At 48.9% G+C, this 23060-nt stretch overlaps 1 protein-coding gene across 2 annotated transcripts in view; it reads right to left on the bottom strand.

Annotated features, from left to right (window-relative positions):
• LOC135983843 (C-type lectin domain family 4 member F-like) overlaps positions 1–22808 on the bottom strand; it is a 34465-nt gene extending 11657 nt beyond the window's left edge. The window contains exons 1-3 of one of the 2 annotated variants that reach the window (XM_065597396.1): positions 22572–22808; positions 22159–22230; positions 3574–3718 (exon numbers count right to left, since the gene is read on the bottom strand). In XM_065597396.1, the coding sequence (XP_065453468.1) occupies positions 3574–3646 (73 nt within the window). In that variant the 5' untranslated portion in view covers positions 3647–3718; positions 22159–22230; positions 22572–22808. Of the gene's footprint in view, positions 1–3573; positions 3719–22158 lie in introns of both variants that reach the window. The other variant, XM_065597395.1, reaches the window with a different exon arrangement.
• Positions 22809–23060: the final 252 nt, after the last annotated feature.

Genomic DNA, 23060 nt, shown 5'->3' on the forward strand with positions numbered 1-23060 from the left:
CTGGTGAAAACATTCATGTGATTCAGCTGGGTGTGTCCCTGCCTGTGGATGGCTGTGTAAGCGCAGAACCTGGAGAGGTTTGCAGCTTGTCACAGCATCACAGTGTAAGAGGGAACCCAGGTTGGTATGTCAGAGGGCTCAGCGGCACCCCAGTTCCGTCACACTGTCATTGGAGGTTTTTAAGAACAGGTTGGGCAAACATCTGTCAGGGCTGGTCTAGGTTTACTTGGTCCTGCCTCAGCACAGGGGGCTGGACTAGATGACCACTTGAGATCCCTTCAAGCCCTACATTTCTATGATTCAGTAAGTCCGGTTTTCTAATCCTTTAATAATTCCGGTGGCGCTTTCCTGAACCCTCTCAAATTTATCAACATCCTTCTTGAAGTGTAGACACAGGAGCTGGACATAGTATTCCAGCAGCAGTAGCACCAGTGACCAACACAAAAGTAATACAACCGCCTTACTCCTACTTGAGAAACCGTGGTTATGCCTCCCAGGATTGCATTAGCCTGTTTGGCCTCAGCATCTCACTGGGAGCTCATATTCAGTTTATTACCTACCATGACTCCCATGTCTTTTTCAGAGTCCCTGCTACCCAGGACAGAATCCCCCATCCTGGAAGTGTGGCCTCCCTTCTTCTTTGTGGCCTCCCTTCTTCTGGTCATGACCCTTGACCGAGTTTGGCAGGGAATTGTGCAGTCCAGTCTAGTTCAGGCCCTGGCCTGTACTGCTTTGTGTAAGGGTAGTTAGCATAACAGATCTCTGTTGGAGAGTTTATTTCGGGGCCTTCAGATTCACAGCTCTGGCTATTAAAAAGAAGGCCCCCCCTGCTCTATTTCCCCACAAGTCTGTGAAAGAAGCTTATGGAAACATCTCTGAGGGTGAGATTTTATCTGTATGTAGTTGTATGACTGTATTAGACTTCGATTTGCGGGTTTTATTTTATTTTACTTGGTAATTCACTTTGTTCTGTCTGTTACTACTTGGAACCACTTAAATCCTATTTTCTGTATTTAATAAAATCACTTTTTACTTATTAATTAACCCAGAGTATGTATTAATACCTGGGGAGTGGGAGGCAAACAGCTGTGCATATCTCTCTATCCATGTTATAGAGGGCGAACAATTTATGGGTTTACCCTGTATAAGCTTTATACCAGGTATAACGGATTTATTTGGGGTTTAGGCCCCATTGGGAGTTGGGCATCTGAGTGTTAAAGGCAGGAACATTTCTGTAAGTTGCTTTCAGTTAATTCTGCAGCTTGGGGGCACGTGGTTCAGACCCTGGGTCTGTGTTGGAGCAGACGGGCGTGTCTGGCTCAGCAAGACAGGGTGCTGGGGTCCCGAGCTGGCCGGGAAAGCAGGGGCAGAAGTAGTCTTGGCACATCAGTTGGCAGTTCCCAAGGGGGTTTCTGTGATCCAACCTGTCACACCGCCATCTTTGTGGCACCTGCAAATTGTGTCAGTGATGATTTTATGTTTTCTTCCAGGAAAACAAGAACTGATCCCTGCAGGACACCACTAAAAATGCACCTGTTCTCTGATGATTCCCCATTTACAATTACATTTTAGTTATTAAAAACTGGCTATGTGCCATGTTGATGTTCAATAATTCTAGTTTCTTAATCAGTACCAGATTTGCAATGGCGCCAATGGTGCCATGGCACCGGGTCCACACTCAGAAGGCGCCCTGGTGCCTAGACTGTGGCCCCATCCCCTGCTCCGCCCCGAGACCCCACCCCTGCTCGGCGTCTTCCCCCTGAAGCACCTCTCACCGTTTGCTCCTCTCCCCCTCCCATGCGAGTGGCGGGAAGGGCCTGGGAGAAAAGGACGAATGGGGGAAGGGTCTTGAGGAGAAGAGGCCAAGTGGGGGCGGGCCCTCAGAGGGAAGAGTGGGTGTGGAGCGTGGGAGGAAGGGTTATAGTCCTGGCTCTGGGGCCCACAAAAGATTAATCTGGCGCTGGTGGTACCAAGTCAAATGCCTTACAGATTGCAATTATATTACATCAACACTATCACCATGATTAACCAAATTTGTAGTCTCATCCAAGAAAGATAGCAAGTTAGTTTGACAGGTTTCAGAGTAGCAGCCGTGTTAGTCTGTATGGTGTGTGTGTGTGTGTGTGTGTGTGTGTGTGTGTGTGTGTGTGTATATATATATATATATATATATATATATATCCTCAATATATGTTCCACTCTATATGCAGCTGAAGAAGTGGGCAGTAGCCCACGAAAGCTTATGCTCTAATAAATTTGTTAGTCTCTAAGGTGCCACAAGTTAGTTTGACAAGATCTATTTTACATAAACCCATGTTGATTTGCATTCATAGATTCTAGGACTGGAAGGGACCTCGAGAGGTCATCGAGTCCAGGCCCCTGCCCGCATGGCAGGACCAAATACTGTCTAGACCATCCCTGATAGACATTTATCTAACCTACTCTTAAATATCTCCAGAGACGGAGATTCCACAACCTCCCTAGGCAATTTGTTCCAGTGTTTAACCACCCTGACAGTTAGGAACTTTTTCCTAATGTCCAACCTAGACCTCCCTTGCTGCAGTTTAAACCCATTGTTTCTGGTTCTATCCTTAGAGGCTAAGGTGAACAAATTTTCTCCCTCCTCCTTATGACACCCTTTTAGATACCTGAAAATTGCTATCATGTCCCCTCTCAGTCTTCTCTTTTCCAAACTAAACAAACCCAATTCTTTCAGCCTTCCTTCCTAGGTCATGTTCTCAAGACCTTTAATCATTCTTGTTGCTCTCCTCTGGACCCTCTCCAATTTCTCCACATCTTTCTTGAAATGCAGTGTCCAGAACTGGACACAGTACTCCAGTTGAGGCCTAACCAGCGCAGAGTAGAGTGGAAGAATGACTTCTCGTGTCTTGCTCACAACACACCCATTAATGCATTCCAGAATTAATTGTATTAATCTCCTTTAATTCTTTATTATTTGAGTCCCATGTCAACCACCCCTTTATTTTGCTTTGGATGAACATCAGACAGCCAGGCCTATAATTATATGGGTGGGAGGGGAGAGTCTGTCCCTTTAAAGGTAGTGATGTTTAGTGCTCAGCCTACCCCGACTGCATGGCATGGCCCTTTAAGATTTTGGGAGAGTTTGATGTCTCTCGGGGAAGCTGTATGAACACAAACTAGATCCCAGGAGAAGGGGGAATATCTAGAAATTTTGGAAGTTCCAAAAATTAGTTCTGGCAGGAAGTGGCTGAACCAATTTAGATAAAATATGAATCTTCCCCTCAAATCTGATAGTTTTTTTAAAAGAAAACTGGTCAAGCGGTGTTCCTGTCCAGACAGATTCATAGGGCCAGAAGGGACCATCCGGATCACCCAGCTGACCGCTCACATAACACAAGCCAGGGGCTGTAGTGTTTGGCTCCTCTCCCATGGAAGAAAAGTTCAGAAACAGACTGAACACCACTTGTGCAGCTCAAGTGGTCAGAACAGGCTGTGCATCCCATGCCCACCAGCGATCGCCACTCAGCAAAGCTGAACCGTCGAGAAAAGGAAGCCCAGGAAAGATGAAATAAAAGATCTAATGCCTCTTACCTTCCCCAAGCTGCCGACTCGGAATTACTCTGGTCACATTCTCATAGGCATTTTCCTCTTTTCCTGCCCTCATGGTAAGTGGAAAACTTCACGATTAGCCTGTGTTCAGTGGCCTTCCTGACGGGTTTGTGAATGTCTCGCTCACCTAAACGTGTGATTGAGAAATAAAAACGGGAAATGAGACCTGCCAATTCTGTAGGACAACAAAACCAAAACCCCTCAGACAGAGTGCCAAGTCATTCACCGCTGTGATCTTTGAGCTACTGCAGATGTAGGGAGAGATAAGAGGGATTGGCCATGCTGCACGTTAGCCACAAACTGTGGCATGAACTGACGTAGGCCAGTTCCACAGGCAAATGCTCACCTCACAAAACCTGCCACAATTGTTCTAGAGACCATTGAGGGACTGGGCAGAAAGGACAAGAGCGAGTAGGCCCCACCCTGGCGGTGGGCTGAAGAACGCTCGCAGGGGGCTGGATTGGTGTGGGCGAAGCTAGCACTGGGCTCTGTCTGTTCTGTGGCTAAAGTGGACTTTACTTGCCAGGGATGTCAATCCAGCTGCGTTCACCAGCACAAAGAGTCAACAGGCAACTCAGACAGCCTCCTGATCCCCACTTGCGTTGGAAACCTGTATAATTGCTGCACCAGGGACTAAACCAGGGGTGGGCAAACTTTTTGGCCCGAGGGACGCATCTGGGTACAGAAATTGTATGGCGGGCCATGAATGCTCACGAAATTGGGGGTTGAGGTCTGGGAAGGGGTGAGGGTTCTGGCTAGGGGTGCGGACTCCGGGGTGGGGCCAGAAATGAGAAGTTCAGGGTGCAGGAGGGGGCTCCGGACTGGGGCAGGGGATTGTCGTGCAGAGGGGGTGTGTGACTCCAGCTGGATGTATGGGCTCTGGGGTGGGGCGAGGGATGAGGGGGTTGGGGTGCAGGAGGGGGCTCTGGGCTGGGACCAAGGGTTTCAGAGGGTGGGAGGGGGATCAGGGCTGGGGGAGGAGGTCGGGGTGCAGGCTCCGGATGGCGCTTACCTTAGGCAGCTCCTGGAAGGAGCGGCATGTCCCCCCTCTGGCTCCTAGTTGGAGGCACGGCCAGATGGCTCTGCACGCTGCCCCCTCCGCAGGAGCCACCCCTGCAGCTCCCATTGGCTGCAGTTCCTGGCCAGTGGGAGCTGTGGAGGCAGTGCTTGGGGTGGGGGCAATGTGCGGAGCCCCCTGGCTGCCCCTACATGTAGGAGCCAGAGGGGGGACATGCCGCTGCTTCCAGGAGCCACGCGGAGCCACAGCACGTGCAGAGTGGGGCAAGTCCCCGGCCCCGCTCCCCAGCTGGAGCACGGGAGTGGGGCAAGCCCTGGACCCTGCTCCCCAGTGGGAACTCGAGGACTGGATTAAAAGGTTTGAAGGGCTGGATGCAGCCCCCAGGCCGTAGTCTGCCCACCCCTAGACTAAACCCTGCTTGTCTTCCTCACATGCAGTCCACCTCCCCAAATTCATCATCTTTATGGAGGTAATAAAACAGCAGGGGAAACTATTAATTAATTAATTAGTATTCCAGAGGCCTTTGGTTGCACATAGTGAAGAAGTGCTCCAGCAACTTTGCGACAGCTTTGTGCCAGCTTGCTGTGACTTTGGATTAACCGTTAGTCTAAAGAAGAAAATGATTATGGCACAAGGTGTGTTGACTGCACCCGATGTTTCAATAGGTAACACCACACTAGAAGTTATACACAAGTTCTTCTTCCTAGGATCAATTGTATGAAATAACCTGTCTCGATCCCTGATGAGCTTAATTCTTGCATTGGAAAGGCAGCTAGCACATTCGGCCAACGGGCCAAGCGTGTATGTGATAACAGGAAACTAACACTGAACACCCGAAAATGAGTGTTCTGAGCATGCTGCTATATGGTGGTGAGAGATGGACCACCTCCAGGAGGCACAACAGAAAGCTAAACACCTTCCACACCTGCTGTCGTCACCATATGCCAAATATCAAGTTGGAAACCAAAGTTCCTGATAACAATGAACTTGAGAAAGCAAAAATCCCAAATTTTATCACTAAACACAGATGTTTTCATTGTTGGCTTAGTTATCTGCTCTGGATGGATGATGGACACATTACAAAGGATCTCCAGTATGGAAAACTTGCAAAGGCCCCAGGACTCGGAAACTTTCAGCACTGACATGGTAAGCTAGGAAGAGGCAGCTAACAACAGGCCATGCTGGAGGGACGCACTGTACTATGGAATCAGAGAGGCTGGCGAGACGTGGTTAAGAGAGAGGGAAGCAAAGAGAGAAGAGGAAAGTGCAGCAGGCCTCAAGCGCTAGTAATACGCCCACTTCCTCCTCTGTTTGTGGCAAAGATGGTCTCTCAAGAATTGGATTTCCTAGCCACTCATGATGCTGCAGCATGGCGCCCAGTAAATCAACTGTTTTGGTGCTTGCACCATCGGCTTTCAAGGCAGACGGTTGCCTATTCCAGAGGCCCCAAGCAGAATTGGGGATCCATTCTGCCAGGTGTGATCCTGGCAGACCAGGTGCCAGCTCATGCGAAGGTCCCCACACGTCAATGAAACACTGACAAAGTCCTGGCTGGAATGATCATGGCTCACTTGTGTGTTAGTGTTGTTAAAATAAGTGTTAGAATTCTAAGAATGTGTTTGATGTTTAGATGTTATTGAATACTTGCGTTGCTGCCAGCATTAATCTCTCTTACAGTATCTGGATCCCACATTGTAAGGTACAGAAAAGGGCAACAAAAATGATTAGGGGTAAGGAACAGCTTCCATTTGAGGAGAGATTAATAAAACTGGGACTTTTCAGCTTGGAAAAGAGACAACTAAGGGGGGATATGATAGAGGTCTATAAAACCATGAGTGGTGTAGAGAAAGTAAAAAAGGAAGTGTTATTTATTCCTTCTCATAACATAAGAACTAGTGGTCACCAAATGAAATTAATAGGCAGCAGGTTTAAAACACACAAAAGGAAGTATTTCTTACCCCAACACAGTCAACACACTTGGGACAGAAGAATCCCATGCACTGCTACAGACTAGGGACCGAACGGTTAGGCAGCAGTTCTGCAGAAAAGACGTAGTGGTTACAGTGGACAAGAAGCTGGATATGAGTCAACAGTGTGCCCTTGTTGCCAAGAAGGCTAATGGCATTCTGGACTGTATAAGTAGGGGCATTGCCAGCAGATCGAGGGACGTGATCGTTCCCCTCTATTCGGCATTGGTGAGGCCTCATCTGGAATACTGTGTCCAGTTTTGGGCCCCATGCTACAAGGAGGATGTGGAAAAATTGGAAAGAGTCTGGCAGAGGGCAACAAAAATGATTAGGGGACTGGAGCACATGACTTATGAGGAGAGGCTGCGGGAACTGGGATTATTTAGTCTGCAGAAGAGAAGAATGAGGTGGGATTTGATAGCTGCTTTCAACTATCTAAAAGGGGGTTCCAAAGAGGATGGATCTAGACTGTTCTCAGTGGTACCTGATGACAGAACAAGGAGTAATGGTCTCAAGTTGCAGTGGGGGGCAGGAGTTAGTTTTTCCTAATATCCAACCTTTCTCACTAGGAGGGTGGTGAAGCACTGGAATGGGTTACCTAGGGAGGTGGTGGAATCTCCTTCCTTAGAGGTTTTTAAGGTCAGGCTTGACAAAGCCCTGGCTGGGATGATTTAGTTGGGAATTGGTCCTGCTTTGAGCAGAGGGTTGGACTAGATGACCTCCTGAGGTCCCTTCCAACCCTGATATTCTATGAACCTGTGGAACTCTTTGCCAGAGGATGTTGTGAAGGCGAAAACTATAAGAGGGTTCAAAAAAAGAACTAGGTAAGTTCGTGGTGAATAGATCCATCAATGGCTATTTAGCCAAGATGGGCAGGAATAGTGGCCCTAACCCAGGGGTGGCCAACCTGAGCCTGAGAAGGAGCCAGAATTTACCAATGTACATTGTCAAAGAGCCCCAGTAATACATCAGCAGCCCCCCCATCTGCTACCCCCCTCCAGCCCCCAGCGCCTCCCACCCACCAGCAGCCCCACCGATCAGCACCTCCCACTTCCTCCCCACACCTCCCAATCAGCTGTTTTGTGGCGTGCAGGAGGCTCTGGGGAGGACGAGGAGGAACGAGGGCACAGCAGGCTCAGGGGAGGGGGTGGGAAGGGGAGAGTGGAGGCAGGGCCTATGGCAGAGCCAGGGGTTGAGCAGTGAGCCCCCCCGGCACATTGGAAAGTTGGTGCCTGTAGCTCCAGCCCCGGAGTCGGTGCCTCTACAAGGAGCCGCATGTTAACCTCTGAAGAGCCGCACGTGGCTCTGGAGCCACAAATTGGCCACCCCTGCCTTAGCCTCTGTTTGCCAGAAGCTGGGAATGGGTGACAGGGGCTGGATCACTTGATGATTCCCTGCTCTGTTCATTCCCTCTGGGGCACCTGGCATTGGCCACTGTCGGCAGCCAGGATCCTGTAAATGGACCTTTGGTCTGGCCCAGTCTGGCCGTTCTTATGTAATATTTGAGCGGTTGCATTGTGAGCCGCTGTGACTGTGTAAGTCACCAGACAGGAAAGAGACATTACTTAGTACGAAAGGCTGATCTCCAACAGAAGGGGTTATGTCCTGGCCAACAGGGAAGGTCCACTGATGCCAGACAAACTATAGTGGGATATTAAAGAGCACAAAGGACTTAGTTGCTCTACTATCCCCATCCCCTCTCTGTGAAGACGAGTCGTGCAAGTGGATTCCTCCAGTCAGCTGAGTTTGCAGCTCAGAGCACATGGGACGAGGGGGATAAAAACTCCTAACAAGAAGGAACTGGACCTCTGCACTGCTTGGACATTGGTGGGTGGGGGGCAAGGTTTTCTAGGCAGAAGCAAGAGTCTCCCAGCTGCTCAGCCTGCGTTAGCCCTAAAGGACATATAGAGCCTTGCTTATTATAGAAGCTTCTCTTGCCTTTTGAAACTGAAGATTGTAATTCGTGTGTGTGTGTGTGTGTGTGTGTTTGTTTGTTTACCTGCTTTAACCTTGTCTCCTTTTCCTATTTAATAAATCTTTAGATAGTTTATTGTAGGATTGGCCACAAGCGTTGTCTTTGGTATGAGACCTGAGATGCAACTGACCTGGTGTTAGGGACTGGGAGTAACTTGAATATTGCTGTGATTCTTGGTGTAAGGGACTATCTGTAACAAAGGTAGGCTAATCTGAGTGGCAAGACAGATTGGAGCACTCAAGGGAACTGTCTGTGACTCCAGGTTTAGGCTGTTATGGTACCTGAGGAGTTTACACTGGATCATTGGTTGGTGAAACCCAACTATAGAACTCACAGCCCGTTTGGGGTTTGTGCCCTGCTTCCCAACAGTCTGCCCTGAGATTGGTACCCATTCTCTTGAGTCCCTGAAGGCAGCTTGACACCAGGTGCTGTACAGATACACGTGCAGAATCAGTGCCTGCCCAGGAGAGCTTGCCTTCTACATAGTTAAGACAGACAAAGCGTCTGGGAGAAAAAGGAATAACATACAAGGAGAGGGATGAGTTTCACACATGCTCGTACTGCATGGTTTTGTTGGTTTAATTATTTTGCAGGGAGGGGTGTGCACATGTATGTCTTTGAAGAGATGGCGGAGAAGCTTGAGACACTGATGTTGGTATTTAACAAAACTTGGAACACTGGGAAAATTCTAGAGGAATCGACTAAAGCTGATGTTGTACCAATATTTTAAAAGGGTAAATGGGATGATCTGAGTAGCTATAGGCCAGTTAGCCAGATATTGATCCAGGGCAAAACCATGGAAAAGCTGATATACGATTCAATCAATAAAAAATTAAAGGATGGCTGCCTAATTAATGCCAGTCAACTTGGTTTTATGGAGAATGGGTCCTGTCAAACAAACCTGATATTGTTTTTTTAGGAGATTATAAGTTTGGTTGACAAAGAAAACTGTGCTGATGGAATATACTTAGACTTCTGTAAGGCAATTCACTTAATACTGTATTATGTTCTGATTTTTAAAAATTAGCACAATACCAACTCAATGCAGCACATATTGAATGGTTTAAAGACTGGCTAACTGCTAGAGCACAAGAAATAAGTGTAAATGTAAATCAACATCCAGTGAGATGAGATACCAAAGTGTTCTGTTCTTGTCCCAGTGCTATTTCTATCAATGATCTGGAAGAAAACATGAAATCGGTGTGGGTAAAGTTTTCATATGACACAGATTGGTGGAGTGGTAAACAACAGTAAATTGTGATGGTTTGACAGCACAAACTGGGTTGCTTGGTAGGCTGGGTTAATTTGAACAACATGTGTCAATACAGATAAATGCAAGATCTAACATCTAGGAACCAAGAATATAAGTTACACTTATAGCATGGGAGACAGTATCCTGGAATTCAGTGACACTGAAAAGTACCTCGGGGTCATGGTTGATAACCGGATAAACATGAGCTTGCAGTGTGATGCTGTAGAAAAAAGACCAAATGCAATGCTTGGATGTATAGTTAGAGGAGTATCAAGTAGAAATAGGAAGGTATTATTACCTTTGTATAGAGTATTAGTGAGACAATCCCTGGAATACTTTGTCTAATTCTGGTGCCTACATTTTAAAAAGGATGTTGAAAAATTGGAAGGAGTTCAGAAAAATGCTACAAGAATGACTTAAGGGCTGGAAAAGCTGCCTCACAGTGAGAGACTAACGAAGATCTATTTAGGTTTAAAAAGGAGATGTTTGAGAGATGATTTGATCATGGGGAAGAGATTCTGAAGCAGAGGACTCTTTAATCTAGCAGCCAAAGGCAGAACGAGATCCACTGGCTGGAAGCTGAAGCGAGACAAATTCAGACTAGTCTACAACAAAATGATCCTCAAGATGGATTTTGAAACCTGGCCAAATGCATTTAGCGCATTATGCAGAGCTACACCCAATTTGTCCAGCCTTCCTCTTTGCTTTGTGGCCCTTCAAATTCAGGAAAATCATTTTTTTTTATTAATGATGGTTAGAAAATGGTACCAGACTCTTCTCGTGCATGCCTGAAAAGAATGTGTGGTGTTATTGCTGTTGGCAACTACGGTATAAGGAATTGTTACATACATCTCCTTGCAACAAATTGCTGGAAAGTTCTGCTGATATTTGCCATGATGAATATTTATTTCCTAGAAATAACAGGAGTGTGGTGACTATAGATGATCTGATGGAGTCCGTTTGCAAAAGCAGCGAAGCTGAGAAAGCCTTTATGAAAGACATTTACCATCGGAACCTGCATATTATGTACTATGTGCAGAATGTGTTATGCAAAGGAAAAAGCCAGACAACTCATTTAAATACTGAATATATGTTCTCTTTAACAACATCATCCAACAAAAGCTGAAGATGGCTACACTAGCATATGATTAAATAAAGCACAAGATGGGCATTAGTTGAGGTCTGCTACAGGCCACCAAATCACACCAGGGACCAGGATGACTGGCTCCTTATGAACTAATCTCTAATGTGTAGGTAAGAGAGCTGTGTTCCGGGGGACCTCCATTGGAGGTACACATGCTCGAGGTCTCATACTGTCAGTACGAAACATGGAGCTTCTACATATTATAAATAAAACTTCCTAATTCAGAAAGTGTTGCAGCCAACACAGGGAAATTCTAGATCAGACCTCGTCTTGACAGACAACGAGGAACTGATCACAGAATTAAAAATTCGCAGTAGCGTGGGTACCTGTGATCATGACTCCATCACATTTATAATGTGCACACAGAATACAGTCCTGACCAGTGATATGTATTTGGTGCCTTAAAAGGGCCAGTTTCACAAAGCTGAAAACAATTATGTGCCGAATTAGCTGGTGGAAGGATTTAATCAGGAAAATGGAAATGATAATTGGGAAATGTTTGAGAACTCTTCACTACATGCCCCAAAAGGCACAATCCCACTCTCAAGGAAGAAGGCTGTGCTGGTTTAAAAAAAAAAAAAAAATGGATCTGATTTAGAGGGGTAGGAAGGCCTCTATAAGAAGTAATATAACAGATGGAAGAAAAGGGAAATTACTAGTAATGAATATATGTAACCCCCAAGGAGAGGACCGAGATCTCTGGGGCTCTGTCTGCTGGCAGCTCAGGGGGAGCCAAGGCAAACTCAGAGTCTGACTCTGCCCAGCAATCACTAGGGAGTGACATGCCCCTCCCAGGGAGCTCAGGAGAGGGGAGAAGCCATTTTGAGTCAGTCTGGAGCCAGCCAGGGCAAGGGCAGGACTGGCTGTGGGGGGCTGGGGAGTCCCAGGCCTGCAGGCAGGTTCCCCCTGAGAACTGGCCTCTAGGGACCTGACAGCAGATCCCTCAGCTGGGCTTTTCCTTCCCCACTGATGACTCCCAGTTTGTAGAGTTTTGCTGGGAAATTTCCCCAGCCAGGCTGAGTTTGCCCTCCAGCTCCCTAGGGGACACCAGTCCCCACAGGGTCAGCTCTGCTCCTGCTGCTAGTCCAGGGCTGCTGCCCACTGTGTGTGTGTGTCTGGACGCTGGGCTAGGAGACAACCAGGGCCGACAAGGGGGCAGGGGGAAGCCGGTACAAGTTACCGGGGCCCGGCGGTCCAGAAGGGGGTCCGGGGCCCAACTATGTTGCATATGTTTTTGTCTTTCTCTGTAGTATCACTACATCTCTACCCCCATATAATGCAACCCGGTATAACACAAATTCGGATATAACGCGGTAAAGCAGCGCTCCGGGCGGGGGACAAGGCTGCGCACTCCGGCAGATAAAATAAGTTCGATATAACGCGGTTTCACCTATAATGCAGTAAGATTTTTTTGGTTCCCTGAGGACAGCGTTATATCAGGGTAGAGGTGTATTTGTTGATTGTTTTTGACATCCATTGTAAAAATTGAAATTCACCAAAGAAAATAAATAATGATATACAAAATTCTGTCAAAAGAATTTTTGCGGATTTTTGCTTTTTGCGGATACAGACTAACACGGCTGCTACTCTGAAACCTGTCATTATGCAAGGCACTGCATTTAGCCGTATGGAGTGGAAATCCATCAGCTCCTCAATATATGTTCCATTCTATATGCATCCGAAGAAGTGGGCTGTAGTCCACGAAAGCTTATGCTCTAATAAATTTGTTAGTCTCTAAGGTGCCACAAGTACTCCTGTTCTTCTTTTTGCGGATACAGACTAACACGGCTGCTACTCTGAAAAATTGTCAGTTATCAGCCAATATAGACTTTAATCAACCAACCAAAGAACTACTAATTACATTAAAATATAATTATATTCTGTTCTTAATATGTAATTCTTAACAAAATATATATTTCATGTTCAATGCACGCACAATTCTGAATAACAGATTGTGAACTTGTGCTGTGAACTGAGCATTTCCGACTCTATACGAACATTCGCTTCTGGGCTTTGACAGTATGACAGTGCAGTCTGATGATGGGGGGGGCCCGAAACATTTTTTTACCAGGGCCCAAACCTGCTCTAGGTGGACCTGGAGACAACAGTTTGGATGTTAGTGTAGTTGTGTAACCTGCACCTTGAGCCCGGCACCCTTTTGTGGGGAGGGGAAATCCTGGGACTGACACAGCCTGACTCCTGCCTGAGGAGGATCCCGGCCAGCAGAGATCAGCCCCTCTGCAGTGACCGAGGGGTCCAGAGTCAGCTCTGAATGTGAGGATCATTCATGGAGTTTGTGAGTGCACCAGCTTTTAGTTAGTCAGTCAGGGAATTTGTTTTGGGGACCCCCTACTCCCTGAACTGTGTCCTCGAGCCAGGGAGTGAGGGTTTGGGGATTTTATAACCTGCTGCATATTAAACCTGTGGAGGGACTTACCACCTTCTCCCACTTGTGAGTCCTTTGAGCTGTACTGAACCCAATCAGCCACACTGCTAAACCACTGCAGAGAAGATCTCGTGGTCATAGGTCATCAAGGGCCCCAACAAAGTACACGAACCAACGGGACACTGATCTTACATTTGCTACATCAGGTCCCATGACTGGGGAAAGTCACGGGTATTAGTAGCGTGGGCACCCGTGACCCTAAAAAGTGTTTTACCCTGTTAGGTTGTATTTGTCTGGCAAGTAAGTGGGGGTTACCCTGTGGTTAGAACTTTCCTCCCAAGCTGCCCTGGTGACCCTGCCAGGAAGGAGTGAGGGGGGTGGAGACACCACCAAATACATTCATAGGGGAAAAGAAAGAAGATACACCCTGCTGAGTGGGTGGTGGAATAAGAAGAACTCAGACCTGTCCATCAAAACCTGTAAGCCACCTGGCATTAAAGAAGGTAACCAGGTGGAGGGGGGGAGGCTACATATACATCAGAAGCTAGAAATTGTAGGGCACAAGAAAAGGTACAGTGCAGCCCCCCTACTCCCTGCAGAAAGCCTCGGCATCTGGGCTGCAGCCCCCTCTCCCCGCTTCTGCCCTGCCTGCGGGCAGATTTGCAGGGTAACTACTAGGAACAGCACATCCTGGTGCTTCCTGCCCTGGCCAGAGCCTCGCCAACCTGCCTTCCGCTTATTGGCAACTGCCAGCTACTAGCAACGTTGTGCTGGTGGCCGAGGAGGGGCGAATAAGCAGAATCTACTGTATTTAAAAGGGGTAAAAACGGGACGCGCCAGGCAGCTGCAGGCCTGTCGGTCTGACAGCGACCCCTGGGCAAGCTAATGGAGTAGGTGCGACGATTAATAAAAGAATTAAACTTGGCGACTGGCCTCTTTAGGGAGAGATGGGGCCAGCCGCACCAGTGCCATAATTAGCCATCGGCTTCCCAGGGGCACCAGCCAGAGCCATAAATACTAGCCTAGGAAGGGGCTGGGGAACAGGGCCCAGAGGATGGGCTGTACAGAAGCCCTGAAAGGCAGAAAAACCTTTTCCTCTGTTTGGGACTTTTTATTTTGCTGCCCAGGGAGTGGTTATGTTTGTCCTGACTTGGCCAGAAGCCCAGGCTGCAGAACACCCAGAGAGCCTGGGAAAAGCCATCACGAGGCTGAGGAAGAGGTCCCCAGAGAGGACGACTGCTTACAGCGCCGCCCCCAGTCACAAGGGGGCGCTATGGAGGTAAGGGCCATCCGTAGCAGAGGGCAATATAATTAACGCCAATCCGTATGGGCTTATGGAAAACAGATCCTATCCAGCTAACTTGATATCTTGTTTTGACGAGATTACAAGTTTGGTGCCAGTGAACAATGTGTGTTGTAATACGGCTACATGTAAAAGTACCCAGGTAGGAACAAAGAGCACAGGCCATCCTTACAGGAGGGGGGCTGTATCCTGGGAAGCAGCGACTCTGACAAAGACTTGGGGGCTGTGGTGGATAACCAGCGGAACACGAGATCCCCGTGCTGAGGCCAAAGGGCGACTGTGATCCTGGGCTGCATAAACAGGGGAATCTCGGACAGGAGTAGAGAGGTTCTCTTACCTCTGTATCTGGCCCTGGTGCACCTGCTGCTGGGATCCTGTGTCCAGTTCTGGTGCCCACAATTCATGAACAAGGTGGATAAATTGGAGAGGGGTCAGAGAAGAGCCATGAGAAGGATGAAAGGATTAGAAATCCTGCCTTGTAGTGATTGAGCTCTGTGAGTCTGTTTAGCTTAACAAAGCTTTCTTAAGCCCCCTTTTCCCAAGGAACTGCAGCACTTTGATAACTATAAGTTACTGTTTTGACGGCATATCTCGGCACCATATTTGTCAATGGACCTTCTGACAATCCTTTGAAGAGAGCTCTGAGGTGAGTGCCAGAGGCCAGGCAAATGGCATGGGCCGTTTGCTGTGTCCCGTTGGAAAGCTCCTGTCTCTGACACAGCAAAAAAGCAGAAGGTTTCCCTAGAAAACAGATGGACAAGGTCTTGGCTTGGGGCAATAAAATTATCCTTCGAGAAAGTAAATGTCTCTCCTGCTAATGGAACGAAGTGAGTATCTGGGGCATTGGAAGCGAGTGCAGAGTTCTGTTTGCGCTGAGATTTGCACTTCACAGAAGGATGAGAATCCACTTGTTTCTCACTTCAATTACTGAATTTAGTCTCCAGATTGGACTCAATCACTCTTCCTGAGACAGGTGAACTTTCCTTGGAAATAAGAGTAATTTTGCAGAGGAAACATTTTGAAATGCTCCGTTTCGAAATTCATCCTGATAGGTACAGCAAAAAGTGAGACACTTTTTGAACCAGGAGTTTTGGATGTAAAGGTTTGGTAGGAACAGGTATCAGTCTGCTCGCCTTCCAAGGCAAATGAGCTTGGAACTGAAACCAGAGTTTCCCTTCTCCTGCATACTGTTGGTTTACAGCACCTGACTCGAAATATTCACTGCAACCCCTTCTGGGTTTCCTGAAGGCAGGTTACCTCCATCCACCATCTCTACAGCGCTGTATCCCAGTGTGGGTGGGGACACTGCAGAAGACAAACAGATGGCAGGATGCCAAAGAAAAATAATACAAACACAACTAAGGTGGGTCTGACTAGAAGCTGACTACCCTCTAGCTGGCAGGACATGCTATGCAGGGTCGTGACCAGGCTGACGGATTCTCTGTAACTTGAAGTCTTTAAATCATGATTTGAGGACTTCAGTGACTCAGCCAGAAGTTCTGGGTCTGTTATAGGAGCGGGTGGGTGAGGTTCTGTGGCCTGCAACATGCAGGAGGTCAGACTAGAGGACTGTGATGGTCCCGTCTGGCCTTATAGTCGATGAGTCCTGAGGAACAATGTGGACAGGAAGGAAGGACAATGCTGTACTGCTCCCCGGGGCTGCAAAGATGCTCTGGGCTGAGAAGGTGGCTTTTCTTCTAGCTAAAGAACTACAGTCCCCAGCAACACTGGACTGCACACTCCACACCCCCAACACCATCTCTCTCCCCAGCCCCCATATAACACGTCAGACACAGTCCACTTTTGAACATCTCTAGTAAACACGTACCGAGGAACGCCTCCGATTCCTCAGAACGAATGCCTCCGATTCCTCAGAACGGATTTCCAAGAAAACCCAGCGGAACGGCTCACATCCTCCAGCTACTTCCTTGTTTGAGTACAACAGGAGGCAGTTCCTTCTATAGCGGAGCTCCATTTTCCCGACCTGGCCCTAGCGCTTTTTTAAGAGCAAGAGGCCCCGGAAGGGACGGGGAGGGGCGAGTGAAGGCCCAGGCTGTCAGAATGAATGACCATCCCTGTAAAGGGAAACAAATGGCTATTAGCCAGGATGGACAGGGATGGTGTCCCTGGCCTCTGTTTGCCAGAACCGGGGAATGGGCGACAGGGGCTGGATCACTTGATGATGCCCTGCTCTGTCCATTCCCTCTGGGGCACCTGGCATTGGCCACTGTCGGCAGACAGGATACTGGGTTGGATGGACCTTTGGTCTGAACCAGTCTGGCCCTTCTAATGTTCTTAAACAGTGTTTGGCATGAATTTGTCTGTACAGATTCTAAAGGCTTGAAGTGGGCACTGGCTATGGCTGGCGTCCCGGGTGCCCTGCGGGCGCTCAGGAGGAAGTGGAGTTGTGGGGGTGGGAAGGGTGAGGTTGAGAAGGGGAAGTGGTGGGTGGGGTGTTGAATACCAGCTGTTATTTACTTTCTAGCGCTGCATTGTGTGCAGTTTAGCTGCCTCGGGAGGGATTGCCGGGGGGGGGGGCGGGTATTCGAAAGCAGGATGGCCGGGGGTTGGGGACCCTAGTTTAGGAGGTGACCCAGGTTCAATGCCCTACGTGTCTGCAAATGTCATTTGTGACATTGAGCACGTCACCTAGGCCCAGATGTTTACAGGGATGTCGCTGTTGCTCCGTTCCAGGGTCCAAGGCCTAAGTGACTTGCTGTCCCCCAGTTTCAGAAGTGACTTAGGCTCCAAGCCCTACTGACTTCCAATGAGACTTAGCCTCTGAGGTGCCTAGATCACTTTTGAAAATGGTATGTAGCCATCTAAGTCACTTAGACCAGATTTGTAAAGGTATTTAGGCTCCCAAAAAATCCAGCTAGGTGCCTAGTGGGATTTTCCAAAGCGCCTCGCTGGCACTGAAATCAGTGGGACTCAGGCACTTTGAGAAGCCCGACCAGGGGCCAATCTGCAACGTGGCCCTTGCGAGGTGCCTCCGTCCCAATCTGTGCAATGGGGGTGGTAGCACCGCCCAGCTCCGAGGCTAAAGAGGTGGTGACAGGAAAGTCACTGAGTTCTCTGCTGGTGGAATTGCCCTGCAATCAGTGACGTGAGCCACCTGGAAAGGTCAGAGGTGATGCTGATTTGCTGTGGGAAGGACCTAGAGTCTCAAATTCATTGGGCTCCTAAGTCACGTATGGTATGTCTGCACTGGAGCTGCAAGTATCAATTCTAGTTCAAGGAGACCTACCCGCACTAGGTCTGATTTGGCTAGAGCGCTAAAAATACCAGAGTGACCCGTGAACAAGAGGAATGTCTCGCTGTCCTGAGTCTGTACCTAGGGTCCCAAGCGGGATTTGAGGCCACTAGCCCATTCTGCTACTTGCACCACTGAGCCTCCACTTCTGTTTTTAGCACGCTAGCTCCATCACACCCAGGAAACTCAACGGACACATTGAGGAGAGGGCTGCTCAGTTGCCTGTTGGACATAGCGATAAAGATGGCCTGGAACTACGTTAAAACCCACCGATGGCAGAGAAGGCTTGGGGCTGGGGTCAGATCTGAATGCTGAGTTCAGCCGAGGGCCTCGTCTTAAATTTAGATCACAGCGCAGAACCTCTGCGCCTGGAGCTGCATTCGGCTTTGATCACGCCTGTGGGCTGGGCTGCTGCGTGTCCTTTTTATTTGATTCCCCTGTTAGTTCCAGCAGTCGGGGTCTTGATGTCGGGACAAGAATCTTGAGGGTTTGATTAGCCGAGGCTTCCAGGTAGCTACAAACACAAGTTAGAACTCAAGGCACCTTCTGTTCCCAGCTCTGTCACTGACTTGCTGGGTGACCTTGGGCAAGTCACTGTCCTGTCTGCCTCAGTTTCCCCATCTGTAAAATGGGAGTGATGATACTGACTCTTATGAAGTGCTTTGAGATCGGCTTAGGAAAAGCTTCAGAGTAGCAGCTGTGTTAGTCTGTATCCGCAAAAAGAACAGGAGGACTTGTGGCACCTTAAAAACTAACACATTTATTTGAGCATAAGCTTTCGTGGACTACAGCCCACTTCATCGGATACATAGAATGGAATGCAACTGATGAAGTGGGCGGTAGCCCACGAAAGCTTCTGCTCAAATAAATGTGTTAGTCTCTCAGGTGCCACAAGGACTCCTGTTCTCAGGAAAAAGCGCTATAGAAGAACTGGGTATTTATTATTCTGGTTTCCACTGAGGAGAAAATGTAGGGAGCAGATACAGCAGTGTGCAATAGCACCGCAGACCACTAGGTGGCACTAGACCCTCAGCCATATGTAAGCGGCTTGGTCAACTGCTCAAGGAAAATCCCCTTTCATGCTGGTGGAGCAGGTAAATACATTTTAACAACCAGTGGCAGAAGAGAAACGAATAGAATGGGCAATGGAGAACAGAGATCTAGCCAGGGAGCTGAACCCAACTAGATCTGCTCTGCAAAATGGAGGGACATGAAGGGTCAGGTTTGACCCTGAGACACCCGTGTACATCCCAGTCACCGCACTGGGATCAGTGGAGCAGCGCCAGATTTGCAGCAGCAGCGTGGCTGATCTATACCAGTCCCGGGGACCTCCATCAGTTGCCCTGGATTTGCATTTGTGTAACTGAGATCTGAACCGGGCCCAGCGTCTCCAACCACTTCTACTGGTGCCAGGCCCTGCCCGACATCCCTATTCTGTCCTAACAGGGCAGTGTCCTCTGCCACCCTCCCCGAGCTCGGTATGCGGAGTGTTCAACACAAGAGCCCTCCCCAACACACCGATATAGAGACAATCATCATTAGCGGAGTGCAAACGGCTGGCATAGACCAGAAACTAATTAGCCACTATAAATAAAGCTATTCTCACCACCAATCTGTACGCAAAAAGGGGCTATTTCACCACTTCGATCATGCCCAGATGAGAGTCCTACCTGAGAATTACATCCCAGAAGGGGGCAGTAGGCAGATACAGTTGTTACCGTTATTATCAAAGGGTGAAATTGTTATATTCGGCTCTACACCTGCTTAATTATATAGAACATCTACTTAATTGTGTGCTGCACAGCTGGCTAACCCATCGCATCCCTTGCCATGCATGCCCTAGCCCTGTCTGGTTTTTCTTCAGCACTTGTCAGCGGAGGAGTGAAGCTTTGAGGCCCTCTGATGAAAGGTGCTAGGGAAGCTCAAATATCAATTTGTATAATTAGTAATGATTCCAAAGACCGACTCCGGCAGGGCATCTCACAGGCTGAAGTGCCTACGCGGCGTCCTGTGTCAATCCAAGACACACTCCTATGTCTTCTGTCCCGCAGAGAGCAGAGATCCCAAAGGGACCAGGGGAAGAGGCGTAGCCAGCATCAGGCCTGTGTGGAATGGGAGCGACTCCTGATTTACACAGTTCTAAGTGAGCTCAGGCGCTGGCATCCTGCCTCGCTCATTGTCTGATTTATCTGCTTGATGTGGCCTCGTCCCAGGGATTAAGCGTGGAAGTATTACGGCTAGAAGCAAATTAGCTTTTGACACTGCAGAATCTCTCTTTGGAGTCGTAGAAACTGCCTGCTAAGAATATATATTGTGGGTCTCTTGGTAGAGCAAAGGCAGTTTATTTCTCTCATTATTTCTACCAACAAGAATTGCTCTGCGACCAGGGCTGTCCTAGCAGCATACGGGGCTGCAAAGGGCAACAAAAAATTGGGGGCACCACTGGGTCTTAGTGTCCAAACACGCCTCCCCCCCCCCCCGCCACCCCACCTCTTCCTATCCCTGTTCTGACCTTCCTGGCCGCTCCCACAGCTGGCTGCTGCAGTGTGGTGAGCCCCCCTCCGGAGGGGATCTAGTAACTTAAAAGTGAAAAGAACAGGAGTACTTGTGGCACCTTAGAGACTAACAAATTTATTAGAGCATAAGCTTTCGTGGGCTACAACCCAAAGCCTCCAGCCTGCCAGCCCTGTTAGCACAACACTGAAACTGTGAAAGAGCCATTCAAGGGGTAATGAAGCCATTTAACAGGCATTTGCCAAACACCCCAGGTATATACTGTCAGTTTCTGAATTTACTGACAAGAACAATTGTGCATGACTGTAGTGCTTGGATCTTCAGACCTATCGTTTTTTAAATAAATCCTTCCAAAGACCACGTGTGGCGGGGCGATGACTCACCGCTGCAGCGCCTCCTGCTGGTTATCCAGGGAATTAGCTCTTTTCCAGCTCCGGAGCGCCCTCTGCCGGCTGATGTCTGCCTGCCGCTGCCCCCCCCATGTCCATCCCGGACCCCGGTGCCCCTTCTCTCCGGGTTCTGCCCTCTGCAGTACCCTGCAGTCTCTGGGTCTCCCCACCCAGGGGAGCCCCCAACCCTCTATCCTCCTCTTGCCTCAGTGGCTACTGCCAGTCACCATCTAGCCCCCGCTCCCTGGGGCAACGGCCGTCTGTGAACCCCTCATAATTGGCAAGGAGGGTTGGACCCGCTGCCTTTGCCTGTCTCTGGGCTGCCCCCCTGCAGCCCTGGTACCCTTTGTGGGCCTTTAACTCGGCCTGCAGCCTGGGGCTTTGCTAGGCTGGAGCTCCCCAGCTCCCTCTGCCCTTCCCCAGCCCTGCTCTACCCTAGGTCCCCTCCTCAGCTCCCAGGCAGCCAGGTCCTTCTCTCTCAATGAGGCTAGAGAGTGTGTGTGTCCTTCAATCTCTGGCCCTCAGCCCTCTTATAGGGCCAGCTGTGGCCTGATTGGGGTGTGGCTGCAGCTGCTCCCCGCAATCAGCCTAGCTTCCCCCCCTCTCGCTGCTACAGCTCTCTCCCAGGGCTGTTTTAAGCCCTTCAGGGCAGGAGGTGACCACCCGCTACACCACCCTTATCTAAAATACACATTTTAATTACTATAGTACAAAACACTTGTTTCCAGAGTCTTCCTGTCCATCCCTTTCTCCCTTCACCCACCTGTTGAAGGGAGCCCTTCAAGGGACAACACCCCTTTCCTGCCACCTAGGGAAACTCATTTGTCCAGCTTTCTTTACGCCTGACTATTTGATGAACTAGTTTTAAGTGAACCCCCCAGCAAAATCAGTCACTATTAAGATATAAAATCCTTTGCTAGGCCTAAAACCTTTGAAAATGTATTTTTTAAAGTTAGTGAAATTTCATAACCATGTCTCATGTTCTGGAGATCACACAGTAAATGAGTGTTCCCTGTTTCTAAAAGCAATGAACACTGTTGTGAACACACTAAACCTCTGACTAATTAATTTAAAACAATGTCTTTGTTTCAGTGAGTTAAATATGCAGTAATCTGGAATGATGAATTTATGAAGGCTTAAAAGTACATTTCAAATATAAAATCAGCTTAGAAATACCGATTAAAAAATGTCAAACAGAGGAGAGCTGCATCATGGATTCCAGAATATTGAATGTTGTATTCAGCAGTTCCGCTGACTCCCCCTTACTACAAAGTTTTTGCAAATCAATCTAACAAACTTCAGGGTATATCCAAATACCTGGGACTGACATTTTTTCCCCCTAAATTTTGTGCTTGTAATTAGGTACCTTCTGCATGTCCGGTCTTCACCTTCTGGCAGGCAGCATGTAACAAGGTTGGACTCACTGCTGCGTCGCCTCCTGCTGGTGACTTCTGGGAATTAGCTTGTTCCACCCAGGAGCACCCTCTGCAGGCCAGGGATCCACCTGTCCTCTGGCCCCCATGTCCCTCCCAGACCCGGTGCCCTGTTGTCTGGGGTGCTGCCCCTGGCAATAACCCCTCACAGCTCTGGGTCTTCTCCTCCCAGGGGAACCCCTCACCCACTATCCCCACCTTGCCTCAGTGTAAGGCTACCACTAGTCACCAACTGGCCCCCATTTCCTGGGGCAGACTGCAGTATCAGCCACTCATCACTAGCAAGGTTGGGTTTGGACCTGCTGCCTTGGCCTACCCCTGGGCTGCTCTCTGCAACCCCCAGTACCTTTTAGCCCAGTGCTAGGCCACAGCCTGGGACGTTCCAGACTGGAGTTCCCCAATTCCTCTGCCTTTCCCCAGCCCTGCTCCACTCAGGTACCCCGTCTCAAGCTCCCTGCAGCCAGGCCCATCTCCCTCTACAGCTAGAGAGAGACTCTGTCCTTGCTCCTGGCTCCCAGCCTTTATAGGGCCAGCTGAGCCCTGATTGGGGTGTGGCCCAGCTGTGGCTGCTTCCTCCCAATCAGCCCAGGCGTCCTGCCCTTCCACAGCCCTCCTCCAGGGCTGTTTGAAACCCCTCAGGGCAGGAGCAGGTAACCACCCCGCTACACAGTGGAAAACATGCTCCGTTTTCTTTTGAAAAAACACACTCTTCTGCAATTACTTTCTAATGTCATTTGCTTCATTTGGGTTCAGGGATTTGGCCGGAAGGGGGTGAGCAGGGAGGGGGAGGAAGAGAGGAGGGAGACAGTGGGGAGAGGGCGGGGCCTGGGCAGAG

The sequence above is a fragment of the Chrysemys picta genome, chromosome 5 (genome assembly GCF_011386835.1).
Source record: "Chrysemys picta bellii isolate R12L10 chromosome 5, ASM1138683v2, whole genome shotgun sequence".
Classification (NCBI taxonomy): Eukaryota; Metazoa; Chordata; order Testudines; family Emydidae; genus Chrysemys; species Chrysemys picta.